Genomic DNA, 19,541 nt, shown 5'->3' on the forward strand with positions numbered 1-19,541 from the left:
TGAAGAAATCCAATTCTACGAAGTGACAGTCTTCCTCAGAGGCTTTTCCAGGCTGGTTCCAGCAAACAAACAGGACGGGATGCAGAACCACTGAATCCCTTTTCCATTACTATGATGATGTAGAAGGGATTAACCCACACACATGATTTTAGGAGTTAGATACCTAACAGATTTGTTTGTTTGTTTAAAGGTACTTGACAAGGTTGTTGTTGCTGCAGCTATCACATCCTAACTTGATGTGAAAATTTAACATGGGACTGCTGTTTCACAGGAGGGCTTGCAATTTTAACAGCTTGCCAGTCTTGAAAGGGAGAGGTTTTGCTCTGTTCCCCTATCCCTTCATCTGATCCAGCTCACTGCTTCAGGTGACCAATTTCCTGCGAAGTTCACAAGTTGAGTTACCTTCATAGAAGGCTCCAAACAGCTGGACTGGCACATGCCAGGAGCTGGAGGAAGCACACAGGACTGGATAGACAAGGGAAGGGCAGAGAGTCCCTTACCCTTTTGGCTTTAGCTATTAGATTAACTCTTGTTTATGAAACCAGAGTTTGTACACAGGCAATAAACTTTTTAAATTACAGTCCCACAGTAAAATCCATTGCTTACCTGACCAATATCAAAGCAAGATAAATGCAAAACTCAAGAGTTAAAGGGAGAGAGAGCACTCTGCACAAGGTTAGCCCCAGAGACTTGTTTCTTGTACAACTAGTTCTCAAGAATTCCAGATAGAACCTAAGGAAAAGTGTACAGGCTTCCTCCTCCCACACAGCAGAAGTTATATGCATGTGGTAAAGAGTATGTACAGCCTTTGCCACAAGACGTCACTTCTTAAGAAGATTTGCTTATTTACAACATATGGAGATCACAGAATCATCACAATTGGAAAAGACCTTTAAGATCACAGAATCCAACCACTGACCTAACATTGCCAAACCCATCACTAAACTAAACCATATCTCTCAGCACCTCATCTATGCGTCTTTTGAATATCTCCAGGGATTGTGACTCCACCATCTCCCTTTGGTAGCCCATTTCAATGTTTAATAACCCTTTCAAGTGAAAAAGTTCTTCCTAATCTAAACTTCCCCTGGCACAACTTGAGCCCATTTCTTCCTGCCCTATTGGTCATTACTGGAGATAAGAGAGCGACCCCCATCTTGCTACATCTTCCTTTCAGGTAGCTGTAGAGAGTCATCATGACTCCTCTCGTCCTTTTCCTCTGGGCAGTTTTCTAGTCATTCTGCCCCAAGCCGATAGCACTGCATGGGGTTCTTGTGGCCCAAGTGCATCATCTGGCCCTGTTGCACATTTACTGTGGGTGTACTCAATCCCCTCATCCGGACCATTGATAAAGATGTTAATGTACAAACTGATTACAAACTCACAAAATTACTCCAAAGACTGAAAATAAGACGTCATCTTCATCTAAGAGATAAATCCCAAATTCTCATCCAGTGTAAAGAAATTAACTGCAATCTCATTTAGAGAGTCTGGCTGTTACCCAAAATTGAAGATTATCTGTCTCAATAAGGTCAGGGTCAGCCATCAGGGGAGCACACAAATAACAAAGTAACATCAGGTAAGGTGACTGGAAATCAGAAACAGATGAGTAACATATGTGCATACAGGACAAATACTAAATAGAAGCCTGCATTCCATTTTCTGAATTCATTGAAGTAACTTCTAGATTACTGGCACAAAAACAACAACTTGTACTTTCTGGAAGATGACAGAAGAGTTAAACAATCAAAACAAACAAATTCAGTAAGTGTCTAATCATGAAGGACTAACAGCTTATCCAGATCCACAGCTGGAAACACTTTGATGTGTTACAATATTTTAGTAACTGACCAAAACTAAGACTATGGTACATTAAAAATCATAATAAAACCAGAAGAAACTGGAAGCTACAATAAGGGGAAAAATCTTTCATAGTGTTTCTAGGAATACTATATGAAGTGATTCCTTCTTCCCTTTTGCCATGACCACCATTGGTCAGAAATCTAACGCTTTGTTTGAGTTGTTGCCTCCTTTGAGTAAACCTTTAATGTGGCTTAATATGAAAACACTTGAAATGTAATGGCAAATAAACCATTAGAGCAATAAATATCACTCTACACATAACTATCAGAGGACAGACATTTTCAATTCCATTTACAGGATTTCCTTCATGTTCTCTGATAAATAACATGTTTACAATTCAACAGAAGTCTTAATATATATGGTGTGTAAACTGTTAAACTGCAGCATGTATTAATAGGTGCAAAAACCCCAAAGATTACTGTAAAAGTAAGCTACATTTTCTGCTTTCACACATTTATGCCAAAAGCAAATAAATACCTTATTTTTAATTTAGAGTTGATATGAACGCAAAAAAGTGTACAAACTCTTTTGTGTATTTTGAATACAGATTAAAATGCAGGAACATCTAATCTATTATCCATCTCTCCACACACACGGGGAGTGTATACACACACACACACACACAGTAGCTGTATCTTAGCTAAATCAGACTTCTATTCCTAAAAAGGAGAATTTCAATATAGACATCCCATGCAACTTCTGTTTAGATAAAAACTCAGCTCAAAGTGTATTCTGCATTGGAAATACAACTTAAAGAACTAAGATTTCCTTATTTTGCAGTTCTCTGATTTATTCTAAGTAACCTTGCTAATTCAGATTCCAAATCTCTGCAAGCTAACAGCAGTTTTCAAAGTGAGCAAGACACTTGTTACAAGAACTGGTTTGTGTATAGTAAAGGGCAAGGGCCAAGGTTCATGTTATCAATTCTAGGGACTTCCTCTTTAACCTGGTCAAAAAGAATTTGTGTTTCTTCATCGACTTTCTAAGCTACAAAACCAGGAACAATGGCTTTTTAAAAAAAAACCAGTTGAATGAATCCATACTAACCAATGGCCATAAGCTGTTGAGCCTCTTTAATGCAAGCCATTACAGGAACTACAGTGTGACATAGCATTTCACATAAGCCATGAAATTAGTGCAGGTGGGTCTCACTTCTACCACAAGGTACTTATAATGTTTTAAAACACAGAGCAGCAGACAAGCTGCATGTTAAAAGCATGTTGCCATTGCTGTGTAAATACAGAAGAGCACAAGTTTGGTATAGGGAGCAAGAGAAAAACGAGTAAGATGGAAACGTGACCTTTAAACCACAAATATAAAACTTTGGCTCCAATATATCAAACTATTCCTGGTAACTCACCATAGTCCTACTCTGGTTTTACTGCAAAAGCTTTTTCTCTTTGTTTTGATCACTAATTCTAGAAGCTAAGCACAAAACAAAGTGAGGAGAAATGTGAGAGAACAAAGGAGCCCGATACTACTGTTTTATATTGAAATAAGCAATGGTAGCTTTCACTAACTACACACGTTTATTCCTTTCATCATTCTTCCTCAGGAGGATGACTGATGATGACATAGTGAACCTCAATAGGTCAAGTACTCTCGTGATCACCAAGAACTGTGGAGAGCTTCAGAGAGAGGCAGCAGATGTAGAAAGGCACTGCATAAACAAAGAACAGCCCAGGCTGAAAGGGAACCTTAAAAGATCATCCGGCCTGACCTTTTGTGGGAAAAGCAGACCAATTAGTAAATTATTAGAACACATACCAATATCTGGATTGAAGATTTCTTCCACGACCAGCTGAAAAAACTCTTTGGAAACACCTCCTTCATCTACCCCTTGCTCTCCTTCAAATTCAACATACAATTGCTTCTTCAAGTCTGCAGGATTTTCCATGGCAATCATCTCTAGCTATTGAGTGAACAAATAGAAGTATTTAATTAGTAAGTATGTTTACTAGAAGAATCATTTGAGTATCAACTAATGAAATCAAAATTTCCTTCCAAACCTAAGAAGAAAGCAAGTACAAATCACAAAAGCAAAGCCTCAGAAACCAATAGTAATGCTAAATTCCTCTAGGATCATATTAGAATTTGGAGATCAATGAAGCAAGAAACTTACCTAATCTGTTAGCCTTCTCCATTTCTATTTTTTTATGCACTTATACAAAATAAGTTAGCACAGTATTGTACAAAAGTCACAGAAAACAGTATGAAAACAAGATGTATTACTGGGATAATTAAATTGTATTGTTGGGATAACTGAATTAATCTGACTATGAAAAGAGACTGCAATCTGATCTACATGTTTGAAAATGCATGGTTTTGCAAAGGGATTACAGAGGTATGTTTTCAGAACCGTTATGTGGTAATTTACAGTGAAAGACAGAAGAAAAGCCTTTGACCAGAACTTGTGTCCAGTTCTGGGCTCCTCAGCTCAAGAGGGACACGGAACTGCTGGAGAGAGGCCAGCACAGGGCCACCAAGATAATCAGGGGACTGGAACATCTTTAATACAAGGAAAGGCTGTGGGAACTGGGGCTGTTTAGTCTGGAGGAGACTGAGGAGAGATCTTATTAACATTTACAAATATCTAAAGGGTGGGTATCAGGAGGTTGGGACATCTCTTTTTTCTATAGTAGCTAGCAGCAGGACAAGGGGTAATGGGATGAAGCTGGAACACAAAAAGTTCCACTTAAACATAAGAAAAAACTATTTCACTGTGAGGCTGAGAGAGCCCTGGCACAGGCTGCCCAGAGGGGTTGTGGAGTCTCCTTCCCTGGAGGTCTTCAAGACCCGCCTGGACATGTTTCTATGCGACCTGATCTAGGTGAACCTACTTCTGCAGGGGAGTTGGACTAGATGATCTCTAAAGATCCCTTCCAACCCCTACGATTCTATGATTCTACGACTAGGAGCTGTATCTCACAAAGAGCTGGGGAAAAAACATCCAGAAATAAAGAGCCACCAGTCAAATTGATACCCTTTCCTCTTGGATCCTAACAAAGAAATCTCACAAATCTCTTGCTCCGATTTCTTCTGTGTCTTTAAAGAGATCTACCACACTACTTCCAAAGTGAAAATTCAGCTGAAGTCAAATGGAAGTTGTGACACTTCATAGGAAAGGGTTTCATGGCTGTATGAAGGCTATTACAAGTCTTTCACTTTCTTCCAACAACAAAAAAAAGTATCTTTACAGTAAAATAAAAGTTATATAAGAATGTTTTGTGGCTGCTAAAAAATATATGCTGCTTAAAAGCATAAATGTTAAATATGGGCAGCATGATTACATTAAACACGTCTACATAGCAAAGAAAACTGCAGTAAAGAAAAACACAAAAGGGCCTGTGTATTCCTCTATCAAAACCACATTATTAATGAGATTTTCCTCTAATCCAGGCTAGCACAAACTGCACTTAACAACAGGTGTCTTTAGCATGCTATTAAATTCAACCCCTACACAGATGCCAACATATTCTTTATGTCCCAGAACTTCACCACAGAAGTGTAAAGGAAAACAGGAAAAGAACAGAGGATAAAGGCAGCAATGACAATGACACCACCAGTAAGACACATTTTCTCCTGGTAACTGTCAAATCAGCCAGCCATGTTTCAAGCAGTAGAGCAGGAGTAGATGGGTGACAAGAGCTTAGGTGGTTAGCATTAACAGGTTTGAAGACTTTGAAGCTCCTCATGCAAAAGGAGAAGGTGGAGAAAGAATTGAACTAAGCCATGAAGAGCCTAATAATGAGAGCAAGTCAGCTTAGTCAACTGAGACAGTACGTAATTAAGTTTTCCAGATTAATTTTGTAAATCAGTATCTAAGGCATTTGGTATTTTATTGCATACTATTTGCAATAAACTATCTTTGCCCCCATGAAAACCAAACATTCAATCTTTGAAAAACCATTGTATTTTATCACCAATACTTCTGCCGCAATAAGACACTACAGTTACTGCTCCCTTTCCCTTGCTATTTTCATCACGTGCTTTCCCTAACAGTGTAGGTGTGCCATTTGTCTTTCAAATACATCTTAATTACTAAATAAATCATAATTTCACGTGTAAAATAAATTTGTTCCTGACTAGGAGGACAATGGAGCTTAAACTATGTTCCAAATACAACTGAAACTTTTTAAAAACAAAGAAGTACCATTTTCTTTAAGACCACAAGTACAAGTTATACATTCAATCTGGACAGACTCAAGTTCCATTTGAATCCCTTTCAATTACAACTGGCATTAATAATGCTTTGGGCTTTTTTTCTCCTTAGCCCTAGCTTTGTTGGCTTGGTAGTATTTACCAGCAATGTACTACTAAAGTTTTATGAATTTTGCTGAGTTCAGAGAAAGCAAGTGTTGCCTCTGTGTTTCTTTTGGGACAGTAACCCTTTGTCAGAGTATAAAGGCTTTCTCGTGTCACAGAAATACACTTGTACTAAGGAAAGTACTTGTATTATACATATAAAGCCATCAAAAATACTTAATTTTGTGGTTTTTGCCAACAACTACACTGTAATGAGTGATGTAATAGAAAAGTAGTACTAAAAAATGGGGAAGGAAACACTTAGTTGAGCAACAGCAGCTGGGCAGATTGGAACAGTGTGCTGGATATCTGTGAGGGAATCAGATAAAGGATTATCAAAAAGCCAGTATTTCGAATCAAAGCCTAAGGTTTCTTGAAGTAGATTCTATAGCCAGAACAACATTGCTAAGCTGCTCAATTGAAGGCTGGGGGATTTAGTTGCTCCTTTGAGCATCCATGTCCCAACATTGATGCTTCACAAGAAAACAGGAACCCAGAAAATCACAGCTATAGTCACAATATTAGAGACACTGGATTTTAGCAGAACTGCAGCAGTGTTTCTACAGCGAAGCAGCATGAACTTCAGTTTAAAGTTGTTTGGTTTGGAGTGGTTTTTTTTGGTGTGTGTTTTTCTTTTTTTTTTTTTAAATAATCAGAGTTGCCTCAGTTATGTCAATATGGATGCAGCTGAACAAATCCAATCTATGTGCATGTGGATTTCCAATTTTTTAGAAGCTAGTAGGTTTTGTCACAATGGTTTGACTGGCCAAGAAGATGAAGTTGCCATTACATTTTCCAAGGACTTCCCCAAAAGCCTGTATATAGCATGACTAAAGCAGCACCATGAAAAAAAGCGAGTATCTGTGAACTGAAAAGCTGAAAACTAAGACATGGTTACAAAGAATACCTGTATTTTGTTGGCTGAAACATGATAGTGTGCCACAGTAGAAGAGACTGTAAGATTTACTTTGCTTACAGAGCAACATTGTGCTTTCCTGAGAGATAGGAATATTCCATTGGATGTCAGAAATATGACAATATTTAAAAGCTTAATGTAACAGCAGAGTTTGTCTACCTTCTAAAAACTAATATTAATTAAGCTAATATCTATTCAGTTAAAAATGATCTAAACCTCCCTCAAGTTCTAATAATGTAACATAAAAGCCCTCTTTAAGGTAGTGGCAGAAATACTTTCCACGTCAGAAGGCAAAAATGACATGAAGGTATCTATTTCAAGTTTGAAAGTATCGTGACCCATCATGATGTAAGTCAGTCACTACATTTTTCTGCACGACAGCATGTGAAGGAACTAAGCAGCACTCTCTCAAGCTGTGCTTTATGGTTCATGCATATGCTTCCCTGCAGAGATTGCATACATCAACAGTCAAACCCAATGTATACTTGCGCCAAGACTTTCAACTGAACACACACAAGCACCGGTTTAGTCCAAAAGAACCTCAAAGCTCCTGAAACCCTTTGTTGCTTATATACCATTAGAGAATCTGCCAACTGGCTTCAGTTATCATACAGTTTTTATTCATGACTACACTCAGCAGTCACTTACAAGTAAGAGAGGCTTGCCACCTGCCAGCTGTCTACATTCTACGTAAAATTTGTCCAAGTGAGCTTCTAATTCACAAGCATCTATCAGCCAGACTCTGCTGAAGCAATTCACCACATTTCACTTGTAGAACTTGTGTGTCATAACTCATACCCTTTAAGTTACTGCTACCTCAGAATAAAACCACATCTGATCACGGGGATTGGGGGTGGAGAAGAGTAAACTCAGAGGAAGGGGATGAAAGAAACAGCTGTTGGGGAATCAAAAGGCACAAGAGGGGATTTAAGGATAAACTTCCTTTCATTACTACTGTTTCCATGTAACATGACTCATCAGGAATACAGCTAAACCTTGTAAACCTATGTTAACTGCTTTCATGAACTGCAAACTGAATTCCCAACTCCCAAATGTAATGGTTCCTTAAATAAAAGCAGGGGACTAGCACTTGACAAGTGCCAACACTTACTCCCCACTCCCTGGTGACCTTTCAGACTAACACACAGACAAATAAGTATATACTAAGCATATAACACAGAGAAAGGATGTTTCATTAAGTCTATTTAAATTTTAAAAAATGAAAAAAGCTTGATGAAAAGTTCATATATGAGAAGAAACTGAACAATGAATCTGCAAGTAAAACATTTGCTTAGATATATGTGTTCCACTGTGGACTATGAGGCTCTTAATAAGCAACTTTAAAAAAACTATTGCTTCAAATTCTCAGAAAAGAAAAAAACTCTACAGCAATAATAATTAAAAAGTCACTTACCAGTGCTTATGTTTTAATAAGATCCAAAAAGTGATGAGGTATATAATGAATTCCAAATGTTTAAATATTTAAGAGAAAAATCAGCTTGATGACTAACTAGCAGAGAAAGTCCACTTGCAAGAAGAAATAATAAAGGCTGATAAATTACTTGAAAAATATCCAACATCAATATCGAAAATATTGGTGAGCCATCACAACATCATTTTAATGAATATTTCTGAAAATGCTTTTATCAGGAAGTTTGTTATTCCACATATAGTAAAAAAAGTCTGCACTGATTGTTCTGTGAAGACACGGGTGTAGTTACGTGAGTATGTAATTACTCACAATTCAAATTGATCTATTAAGTATTCAAAGTAAAAAAAAAAATGCAGTTAAAGGGTAAAAACATCAGTACCTGTAATTTAAGCAGGTTTGGAAATAGATGTAAGAATATACTTTTACTAGTGAACTTTTTATCTAGGTAAAATTTCTCAGTTTTCCATGTGACCCTTTCAAAGTTCAGTACTACACCCAAAACTGCAACCATCACTGATGCAACATCATACAATGTAGCTGTCACTCAGGTTTGAAGATGTTAGTGCTGCTACAGTAGCACACAGAGAGCCTTCAGTCATTTCCATTTTATTGAATGTAATCTATTTTCCATTTTTGAAAAACCTCTGTGCTGCGCTTGGTCTTGTTGACTAACACTACAGTTCAGCTCAAATCACCTTAATTTACAACAATTGTATCTTTTTCCTTTATTTTCTGTTCCAGAATAAACAGTATAAAATTCTTACTCTCCTTGAGGCTTTGAAAGTCAGATCACCGTAATTTAGCAAGTTATGACAGCTTAAATTAACAGCCATAAAAGGACCCATGGCAACTGCCCAGGCATGGAGTTGTAGACTGCTAGGCTGTGCAAGGGCTGCTGCAAGTACATCACAATTTACATTAGTGTGTTTGAGCTTAATTGGATATAAATTACCTAAATTTCCAACAGACCAAGAGAGTGCACAGTGGTGGCAGCTATGGTGGTCTACAGCTGCTGTACCAACTTGATGTTGCCTATGAGCTTTCTAAGCAACACTTCACATGTTTTTGTCCTCAAAGATTTCCACTTCCTTCCACAACAAGCAATATGTGGAAGAATGTCTTCTCATATTTACAGCTAATTCCTTCCCTTCATTGTTAGGATGGAGGAAGGTGTGCCCCCTCTTTGCTGGAACTAACATTAAACCAAACATGTCCCTAAAACTAGCTCTTATCCTCTTTGAGTTTACCCTCTCGTGAAGAGATAGTAGCATACTTCTCTTTTTATCCCATATTACAATGCTGAACAATCAAGGAAATAAACTGCATTACATTAACATGACAAGACACAACTGGATATAACTGTTAAGTCTGATTGGCAGTGAAATTATACAAAGTATTCTTAAAAGTCTGATTGGTAGTGAAATCACACAAAGTATTCTTAAATTACAAATCTTGTACATAGTAGGCTTTGATTTTAAAAGAAGCATATTTCTCATTTACCTAATATAAAATTACATTTACAGACAGGAGTCGGTTCTGCATTGCAGTTTTACTTTTCCAATTGTTAGTGGAGACAAAGGTTTTACCTTGTAAGTCATAATAGTAGCAACTTCTACGGTGCCACTTAACCATCTGGACATTTGTAGGTACATAAAATCAAGGTGGGAGCTCTTTTAGGTCTTTAGCTGCTACTGAAGGTCAATTGTGAAAGTAATCAAATTTAGCTAGAAGTAACAGCTGGGTTGAGAGGCAAAAACAGGCACTTTCCCCAGAGTCTTTCCAAATAACTGTCTGGCTCTTCAGCAACAAGCTTTAAAATCATGGTTAAACATAAAATTTTGCAAACATTGTCATGCTTTAATAACAGAAGACAGAAAAAATGAGCTTCTGAAAAAAAACAACAGCTTTAAGCAAAGCATGAAATGAGGAGGAGCCCTAAAATGAAAGGAAATTTTTGGGAAAAAAAGTTTAATGTGGAGGATTCTTTATAGTTTGTATCCCATATAATTCCCATCTTCCAAACACAGGTGAACAAATGGCCTTAAGTTTTACTTTAAGGGGCCAGCATATCCAGAAACTCTGGGCTGCTCTCCCAGTTCTCGGGTACCAACAAGCCTGTCTTCCTTTCTCAGTCAGATCTGCATTCGCACCAAATTCCAACAACGTTTAGAAAAGTGAGAAGTTCTACTACATCATGCAGGCACTCCAGACACTTTTCATCTAGAAGTCCACAAGGAAAGTAACCAACTGAAAGGTTTTAATTTCAACTTCCATCTGAAAAACACCACTATTAGAAGATGATCCAAGATGGTCCAGAGGACAAAGAAAAGGTACTGAAACAAATTGATCACTCTCACCATTAAGAGCTGTAACAATTCAGAATCTGTTAAGGGGGAATAAGTACTTGACACTTCTAAACATCTAAGTCTGCAACTACTCTGAGTAGAAGTGGTTCTGGTAAACACACAAATCCTCAGCAGCAGGCTTAGAATTCAAGCTTAATACAGCAAAACTATTTAGTTTCTTTTAGAGGATATCTAGCACAAAACACTGCACTCACAGTCTTTTCCAGGCAGTGAAAGCCCAGGTAGTTTACACTAGTCAGAACCAAGAAACCAAAGTTCCACGCTGCTGCGTGACTTACCCGGACAAGTGCGTCATCGATGATGTGATCGCGTCTCACTTTAAGTCGCAAATAGGGGTTGAGCTGCTGTCCTTGAACTAAGCTGTAGAGCACAGTAATGCGTCTTTCACTGTACATCCGGATTCTATTGTCATAATACAATCCCAGGTTCTTGGTAACAGCATTCAATATGAAGGGACAGGTCATAAAAGAGAATTTGTTTTCTGTTTCTACTTTGAAGAAAGTGTAGTCTTTGTCCATTTCTAGAACATCATTCAGTGGTTCGTTAATAAATTCTTCAAAAGGGATAAGTGGTTTTCTGCAATCTATGGTTTTAACACCAAGTTCTGTTTCCAGTGGGTCCACTCGAGGACCTTTTTTATTTCTTCTCTCCTCACCCAACAGCTCTTGAAGAGTTAGTTCACTTGATTCTGGGATGGGTTCTTCATCTTCCTCTTCGTTATGATCCGTATCCACATCCCCTCCTACTACATTTGCATAGTAAACCATTTTCAAGCACTTTGAAGCAGCAACAACAGCATCATCATCATTCACTAGGTTACGACTATTGAACTCATTGCTTATGACTTTATAAGTAATAAGCTGCTGAAATGTTTCCATCATTCTCCGAATTTGGTCTGCCCTGTACTTAGACCACAATCTGACCAGTTTTGCTTGAGCTGCAAGGGGTAGTTTGCTCATTGCTTTGCAAAACAACGGTAGAGCCATTTCCAGATATTCTGGGCTATGAAGATTGCCGTTCTCCATAACGATAATAAACAAATTCAGATAGTTAGGATCCCGAGAGTACACATTATGGTAAGTCAAGTCACATTCCACATTAGGTGACAAGTACACAAGTGCATTTAAAAAGGCAGTTTCTATCTTTTCATTAGAAAGTAACCTATCGTAGACCCGTCTGACTGCTTCGATATCTACTGACACTTCATCCGGGCCTAGTTTTTGGAGGTTATTATCTCCCTGTGTGTTATCACCTATTCTTGATGATGAAGATGATGATGCGCCTGAATCTTCTTCCATAGCAGCAGCCGAACAGGCAGCTTTTTCCTTTTCATCTTCATCTTTGTCTTCATCCTTTCCTTGAAGAGACTTGAGCTCCTCCTTGGTGTGCTGCTTGGCTTTTCGGAAACTCTGTACCAATGCTTCAGCACTAGAAAATACTCTCCCAATCACCCGGATTAAAGGGGAATAATCCTCTTTCTCTCGACATAGTTCAAGAATTTCATATATCTTGTCTTCTGTTAGAAAAGTCACATCTAGGAAAAAATAAAGCATTAATTTTATTAAGATAAAAATTACAAAGATAAAATACTTCTAATTTGCTCTACTCAAGAAATCTGTGTACCATGTCATCATTAACAGTGTAAAAGCAGTCAGTGTTGAATATATTCAGGACAGCTACTTTTAAACTTTCTTTAGTATGAAGAATCATTGTTCATCTCCTATGATTCTGTAAAATATTTTATTCACAAGTGTCCATCAGAGAACATGCTCAACGATAAAACTGTTTTGCAGCCAAATTGGTAGTTAACAGTATCGTATCATCTAAACAAGAGCAACTAAATCAACTAGTAAGATGTTTAAACTTTAAAAGACTTAATCATAGAATGGTCAGAGTTGGAAGGGACCTTTAGAGGTCATCCAAGTCCAATCTCCTGCAAAAGCAGGTCCACTTAGATGAGTTCACACAGGAACGCATCCAGGTGGGTTCTGAAGACCTCCAGAGAAGGAGACTCCAAACTCTCCCTGGGCAGCCTGTGCCAGGGCTCCCTCACCCTCACAGGAAAGAGGTTTTTCCTTATGTTTAAATGGAACTTTTTGTGTTCCTGCTTCTTTCCATCACCTCTTTTCCTGTCACCAGATACAACAAAAAAGTGATGTCCCAACCTCCTGACATGCACCATTTAGATAATTGTAAATATTAGAGATTCTGCCCCCCCACCCCCCAGTCTCCTCTTATCTAGATTAAACAGTCCCTTATTAATAAGACTGTGTAACAATACAGTCTTCTGGTAAATCTGAATAGTTAATGTGTAAGTTGTTAAAATATACACAACCTAAACCATATCAATCTCTTTTTCAAAACCAGCACATCCATATGGACTTCACACACTCTCCCTCAAAAGCAGACCTTGAAGAGAAGATTCAATAATTTGTTTTGCAGAGAATTTCTATTTGTAATGTTTTCTGAAACTGTTTATATATTAAACTGATACCTGAAAATACTCCCAAAGACCACAATACATGCTCAAACATTTATTTTGTCTTTCAAATCACACAGATAGTTGGGCATGTGGGTTATTTCTTTAGGCCTCTCTGTGATAACCAACTTGAGTATACTCATCAACATGCTATTCAGATAAACAAGCTGGTTTACACACATCACCTGCATGGGCTACAAATATCTATTTGTTCTACCTCCCCCTGCTAAACCCTCATATGAAATAAGTAATTTGGTGTTCCATTTGTTATTTGAAATCTTCCCTTCTCTTTCTTTAGAAAAAAGATAAAAAGTTTATAGCTTTCTATGCTACTTCTCAAACAGAATCCACAGATGTGTTTTTCCATCAGGTAATGCCTTAGAGGAAGATTCCCACACAATCAGAACCTGAAAAGATGTTCTAGTCTAGGTAGATTCTTCTGAACTGACAATTTAGAACTAAAACTGAGTCTGTTTAATAGCATCTCAGCACCGCGTTCAACAATCATGCTTGAACAAGTATCTCTGCAGAATGGAGAGTATCATTTTAGCAGTTATACGTTGAAGTATTTTGAAATATGATTGCCCACACTAACATTCATTCCAAGCAGTCATTAAATTAAAAATACAAACTAAATGATGCAAAGACAGACAACCTATTGATTTTTGCACAGCCCCAAGCCATTCTTAGATCACATAGGAAGATTAAGCTTATGTCATACTACTGAGATGGACCTCCAACCAATATGAAGACAAGAAAAACATCTTCAAAATCAAAACCTGTCCTGTTAAAAAACAAAACAGCACTGAAAGTACTATGAAGGAATTGAAGCTTAGTGCAACATCTCCTATTTTTACCTGCTGCAGTAGATGGTCAAGAAGTAAATTTGCCTAAAAGAAATTTAACTGCTGATACAGATGCTGTTCCATGCCATGGCTCCTCAAAATGAGGACCACAGCTTCAAGTTCACTGACTCCGGATTGCACTTATGCTGGTAATTTTTATGCTATTAATAACCTCTGCAATTTGAAGTTTGCTTCTTCATAATATTTTCAGTGCTGGGTTGTTTTTTTAAGTGGACAGATTTAACAATATAACACATTTCAGATTTCTGTATTTAAAACAGGAATTCCCCCATCATTCTTTTAAAGGTTTTAATATTTAAGGTTAGTTACTAAGGTTATTAGTAGGTAACCTTAATACCGCTATTTCCAGTTAAAACATTTAGCATTAGCATCATCAATTCCATAGTAGTTTTAAGTAATTTCCTATGTCCATCCTCTAACTGAGCTGCCAAAAAGATCTGTCTCATTCTTACTTTACAGCAGTGAGAACAGCTAGAAAGAAACAAACATAACCCCAGAAATTACAGGCCAGTCAGCCTCACCTCCATCCCTGGAAAGGTGATGGAACAACTGGTCCTGAATGTTGTCACTGAACATATGAAGGATAAGATGGTTATCAGGGGGACTCAACACAGATTTACCATGGGGAAATCCTGCTTGCTCAACCTGATAGCCTTCTATGAGAATATAATTGGCTGGCTAGAAGAGGGGAGAGAGGCAGATGTCATCTACCTTGACTTCAGCAAGGCTTTTGACACCGTCTCCCATAACATCCTCATCAGAAAGCTCAAGCAGTGTGGCTTGGATGAGTGGACAGTGAGGTGGATCGAGAGCTGGCTGAATGACAGAGCCTAGAGGGTGGTGATCAATGGCACAGAATCAAGTTGGAGGCCTGTGGCCAGTGGAGTTCCACAGGGATCAGCTCTGGGGCCAGTCTTGTTCAACATCTTCATCAATGACCTGGATGAGGGGACAGAGTGTACCCTCAACAAGTTGGCTGATGACACCAAACTGGGAGGACTGGCTGATTCCCCAGAAGGCTGTGCTGCCATTCAGCGGGATCTTGGCTGGCTGGAGAGTTGGGCAGAGAGGAACCTCCTGAGGTTAAACAAGGACAAGTGCAGACTTCTGCATCTGGGAGGAACAACCCCATGCACCAGTACAGGCTGGGGACTGACCTGCTGAAGAGTAGCTCTGCAGAGGGAGACCTGGGAGTCCTGGTTGACAGTAAACTAAACATGAGCCAGCAATGTGCCCTCGTGGCCAAGAAGGCCAATGGCATCCTGGGATGCATCAAGAAGGGTATGGCCAGCAGGTTGAGGGAGGTTCTTCTTCCCCTCTACTCTGCCCTGGTGAGGCCTCATCTGAGTCCTGTGTCCAGTTCTGGGCTCCCTAGATCAAGAGGGACAGGGAACTTCTGGAGAGAGTCCAGTGCAGGGCCACCAAGGGGTCTGGAGCATCTTTCTTATGAGGAAAGGCTGCGGGAACTGGGGCTGTTCAGCTTGGAGAAGAGGAGACTGAGGGGGGACCTCATTAATACTTACAAAAGTGTATATCAAGAGGATGGGGCAGCACTTTTTTTTCTGCAGTGTCCAGTGATAGGGCAAGGGGTAATGAACGTAAGTTGGAATACAAAAAGTTCCATTTAAACTTAAGGTGAAACTTCTTTGCTGTGAGGGTGAGGGAGCCCTGGCACCTGCTGCCCATGGAGGGTATGGAGTTTCCTTCTCTGGAGGTTTTAAACCCACCTGGATTCATTCCTGCATGACCTGATCTAGGTGAACCTGCTTTAGCAAGGGTGTTGGACTAGATGATCTTTAGATGTCCCTACCAACCTCATTTCAGCCTATCAACATCATTTTGTGATTCTACAAATCCGTGATAAAGTGAAAGTTTTTTCTAACTTCAATCAGTTTTAGCTGACTGGTAGGTATCTGAATATGTGAACTTTTACGTGCCTTTTCTTCTCACCCTTTCTATTGAAATCGATTCAGCCAAGTAAACATCTCCTCACAGACCTTGTTCTCAGTAATACTTCATGACAAATCTACACACAAAGACAAGCTTTAGCAGTGATCGTTTACTATGAAGAAAACTGCATGTGATCTATATAGTGGCAACAACTCACTCCCTAATCCCCACATTTATTGGTTATCTTTTCATTATCTCTTACAGAAGCTTTGTTCTGATTGTATGCTCACTGCCTGCCCACCGACCTTCTGTGTTCCCAATGTAATGTTTTGGTGATCAAAGTGGAAAATAGCTTCCCAGACAGTTACAACACTGATTTTTGAAATGATTTTCTCTATATATGATTGCATTTGTAACCATGCTTTTTATACATTTGCAATCTCTCAATTTCTTTCCTGTTTTTGGACCACAATCTAAAATATTCCCGAGATGATGACAATAGCCTCCAGATACGTTTTTTTCCCAAAGGTAATAGTCTTAGAGCTTATCATTATGGAAAAGTAATTGAAACAATTCTTTCTGAAGGGCGGGTTTTTCTTAATTTATTCAGAAGTTTCTATCATATGTCAAGCATAAAAGCAAGCTGTACATCCTTTCCCTTGGCTTTCTTAAATGTAACTGCAGTGTTCCCAGTAACTGCTGCTGAAGTTGCACCTTAAAAAAATTCTACAGTGCTTGACTCCTTAGACATCATCCAATTCCAAAGGCAACCAAGAATCTCAAGTGAGCTTTAAGAATGCATTAATGCTCTCTGTCCATACAGCTACAGAGACAGGTCAATACTTGTGATGCTGCAACAAGTGAAGTCTGAGACATTGCTTTTAGACAACAGACTGTCTCTAGAGACAGGCTGAGAAGACTCTTACATATCTCTCTCGGGGAAAGAGGATAACAAGGTCAGAGAGGAGGAGGAGGAAAACTACATATGTACTTCCATTAAAAAATAACCAAAGTCAAGGACAAATCACAGAACAGATCTAGTGTGCCTCTTGCCTGTCTAACGCTACATTGGGTCCCCTTTCACATCTCTACTGTTTACCTCTGTTTACTCAGATCATAAATAATTTGGTGACAAATTTATCCTTGTATCAGAAAAAGGACATACTGATGCAGGTACTGACTGAATCACCTTAGGTCCCTTATAACACAGCACTACATTTTATTGCTGATTCTGTAGGGCTCTTTCATTATTTGCTGTAAAGAGTTTCACCTTGTTTAGTTAAAGTGAATGAATCTGAACTTACTGTATCACCACTTAAAAAGGTCTGCTCAAAGGCCAATGGCTTTAATTTCACCTACCTTGTAATTTTTGTTTGCACCATAGGTTTTAGTGACAACTGAATTATTCTTGTGGCATGTGTTTACTATTCTAGAGTTTGAAAAGCTAAATGGAATTTAGAAAAGACATACAGAATAGCTTTTCTTTTTCTTACATTGCCTTAGAAATCACTTTGTATAAACTTCTTTTAGCTTGGTAGATGTGTTGCCTATCATCCCCTGATTTTTTTGTTCATCTGTTAAGTTTCTTAACACAGAATCTGGAATTAGTTGAAGTATAACTTTTATAATTCATTAACTTTAGAAGTGCTACAAAACTAGCAGAACTAAAGCAGTCAGACAACAGCACTTCAAAAAATTCTCCACATTTGCAGAACTCAGTTATCTCAGAAAGCATCAAATGCACATGGATTTTAAAGAAAGATGTGGTATAGATTCAGAATCAGCATTGAGCATTAATCCAGCCACTTTCCCAAATCCATAGTAAAATATTTGATTGTCTAATATTGCATATTACTTCAGAAGTCAGCAGAACAGCACTATAGTGAATTCTGCAGGCTTACACTCTTGCATATTAAATGTGGTTTATTTTAGGAAAATTCTAATGGAAAAACTTACCTTTAAAGTCATCTCTTGGGCCTTGCATTTCCTTCTTGTTCATTTTTCTGTCAGTGCAGGAATTGTTATGGGCACCTTTGGAATTGTTTTCTAGGTAAGCTGAGCTCGTTCCTTTCTTGGAGGGATGAGGATCACAGAGTTTTGCATTAATCTTATAAAGCTCGAGGGCCTTAATGGCTGCTGCATTGTTATCCATACGGAGAAAAGTTGGACAGGAAGCACAAAATTCATTCGTGCAGGCTTCATTTCCACAGCCCTCGGTTAACTGGTGGTAGTAGCGCTCTATTAGATGCTTTGCAGCTGCTCGCTTCCTGTAGCAAACATTCAAACAGTAAGTATAAGGATTAGTAGAGCTTTATCATACAAAGCTCATTCAAAAAGCATCAGCATGGCAGAGATTAGTCAGGCACTGAAACACAAGATTTCTGTGTCAGAGAGGACATACCAGGAGATTTTTTTAGATGCAGGGTTCTCATCCTGACAAATGGAAATATGTTTAACACACAATTTAATTTGGAGGTCCTATGTAAATGAACGGTAAATCCTGCTTATAAAGAGTTTTCAGCTTTACATTCTAGCATTACAGCAGACACACTCTTGTTCAGTTCTGAACAATCTCAATCATCACTGAAAGAGTAATTTAGATGTAAAGCAAGGTTGAAACTGAAAGAGAACTGGAACTCATACAAATGATTAAGCCTGATGTGTAGTACTAAAGGTATAGTTTCCATTGACAGAGAAGCAGCACAAAATATCCAGGCATTTATTCAGTAACATCATCAAAACTACATCAGTATGATACAAACTCCTGGAAAAATCTAAACAATTTCTTCAACAAAATTCCAGATTACTAAGTTATCAGCTATTTAGACTATTTAAATTGTAGGAAAACTATTCCTTGATTAAACTAATGACAAAACACACCACTACAGATGAGCTTAAGCCTGAATATATCCCTCTTCAGCTTAATAAGGTCTGTGGTTTGCTAAAAAAGCTGCCTGTAAAGTCCTTTCTCCTGCAATTCTACATGGCAAATATGTACTTCGAAGAATTATAACTGTATTGCTATACAAGTCAATGTGCTCAGTACCATATATACACACAAGAAAATTGAACTGGACAATTAATGAAGCCACAGACTTCCAAAGAAACAAGCAAATAGTAGACAATTGAGACAGAATAAGCTGAATGCAGCACCAAAAGCACCATATTTGACCACATTTTGGAAAGAAATTCCCAAATCTTCACTTATTGAAGAAAATGAGATATTAATGAAAAACGTAAGTGTTAGGAATGTTTCATAGTTGAAGTGTAACATACAGGCTTTTTATGTAACTCTAGTGACGTAGTACTATAAAGATTAGAACACAGGAAGCAAGATTTTAAGTTAATACCACAACTTCTGATGAAAATTGCCTTTTCTGATGTTGATGTTCATACAGATTCTGCACAGATCAAGTACTTGAGA

The 19,541-nt window shown here is 38.3% G+C and overlaps 1 protein-coding gene across 6 annotated transcripts in view; it reads right to left on the bottom strand.

Annotated features, from left to right (window-relative positions):
• Positions 1-19,541, bottom strand: part of UBE3A (ubiquitin protein ligase E3A) — a 56,428-nt gene that overhangs the window by 5,987 nt on the left and 30,900 nt on the right. For all 6 annotated transcript variants that reach the window (XM_061998044.1, XM_061998071.1, XM_061998053.1 and 3 more), the window contains 3 exons: positions 18,074-18,384; positions 11,161-12,416; positions 3,631-3,775 (listed from right to left, as the gene is read on the bottom strand). In XM_061998044.1, the coding sequence (XP_061854028.1) occupies positions 3,631-3,775; positions 11,161-12,416; positions 18,074-18,384 (1,712 nt within the window). The remainder of the gene's footprint in view (positions 1-3,630; positions 3,776-11,160; positions 12,417-18,073; positions 18,385-19,541) is intronic.

This window comes from Colius striatus, chromosome 1 (genome assembly GCF_028858725.1).
Source record: "Colius striatus isolate bColStr4 chromosome 1, bColStr4.1.hap1, whole genome shotgun sequence".
In the NCBI taxonomy this organism is placed as follows: Eukaryota; Metazoa; Chordata; class Aves; order Coliiformes; family Coliidae; genus Colius; species Colius striatus.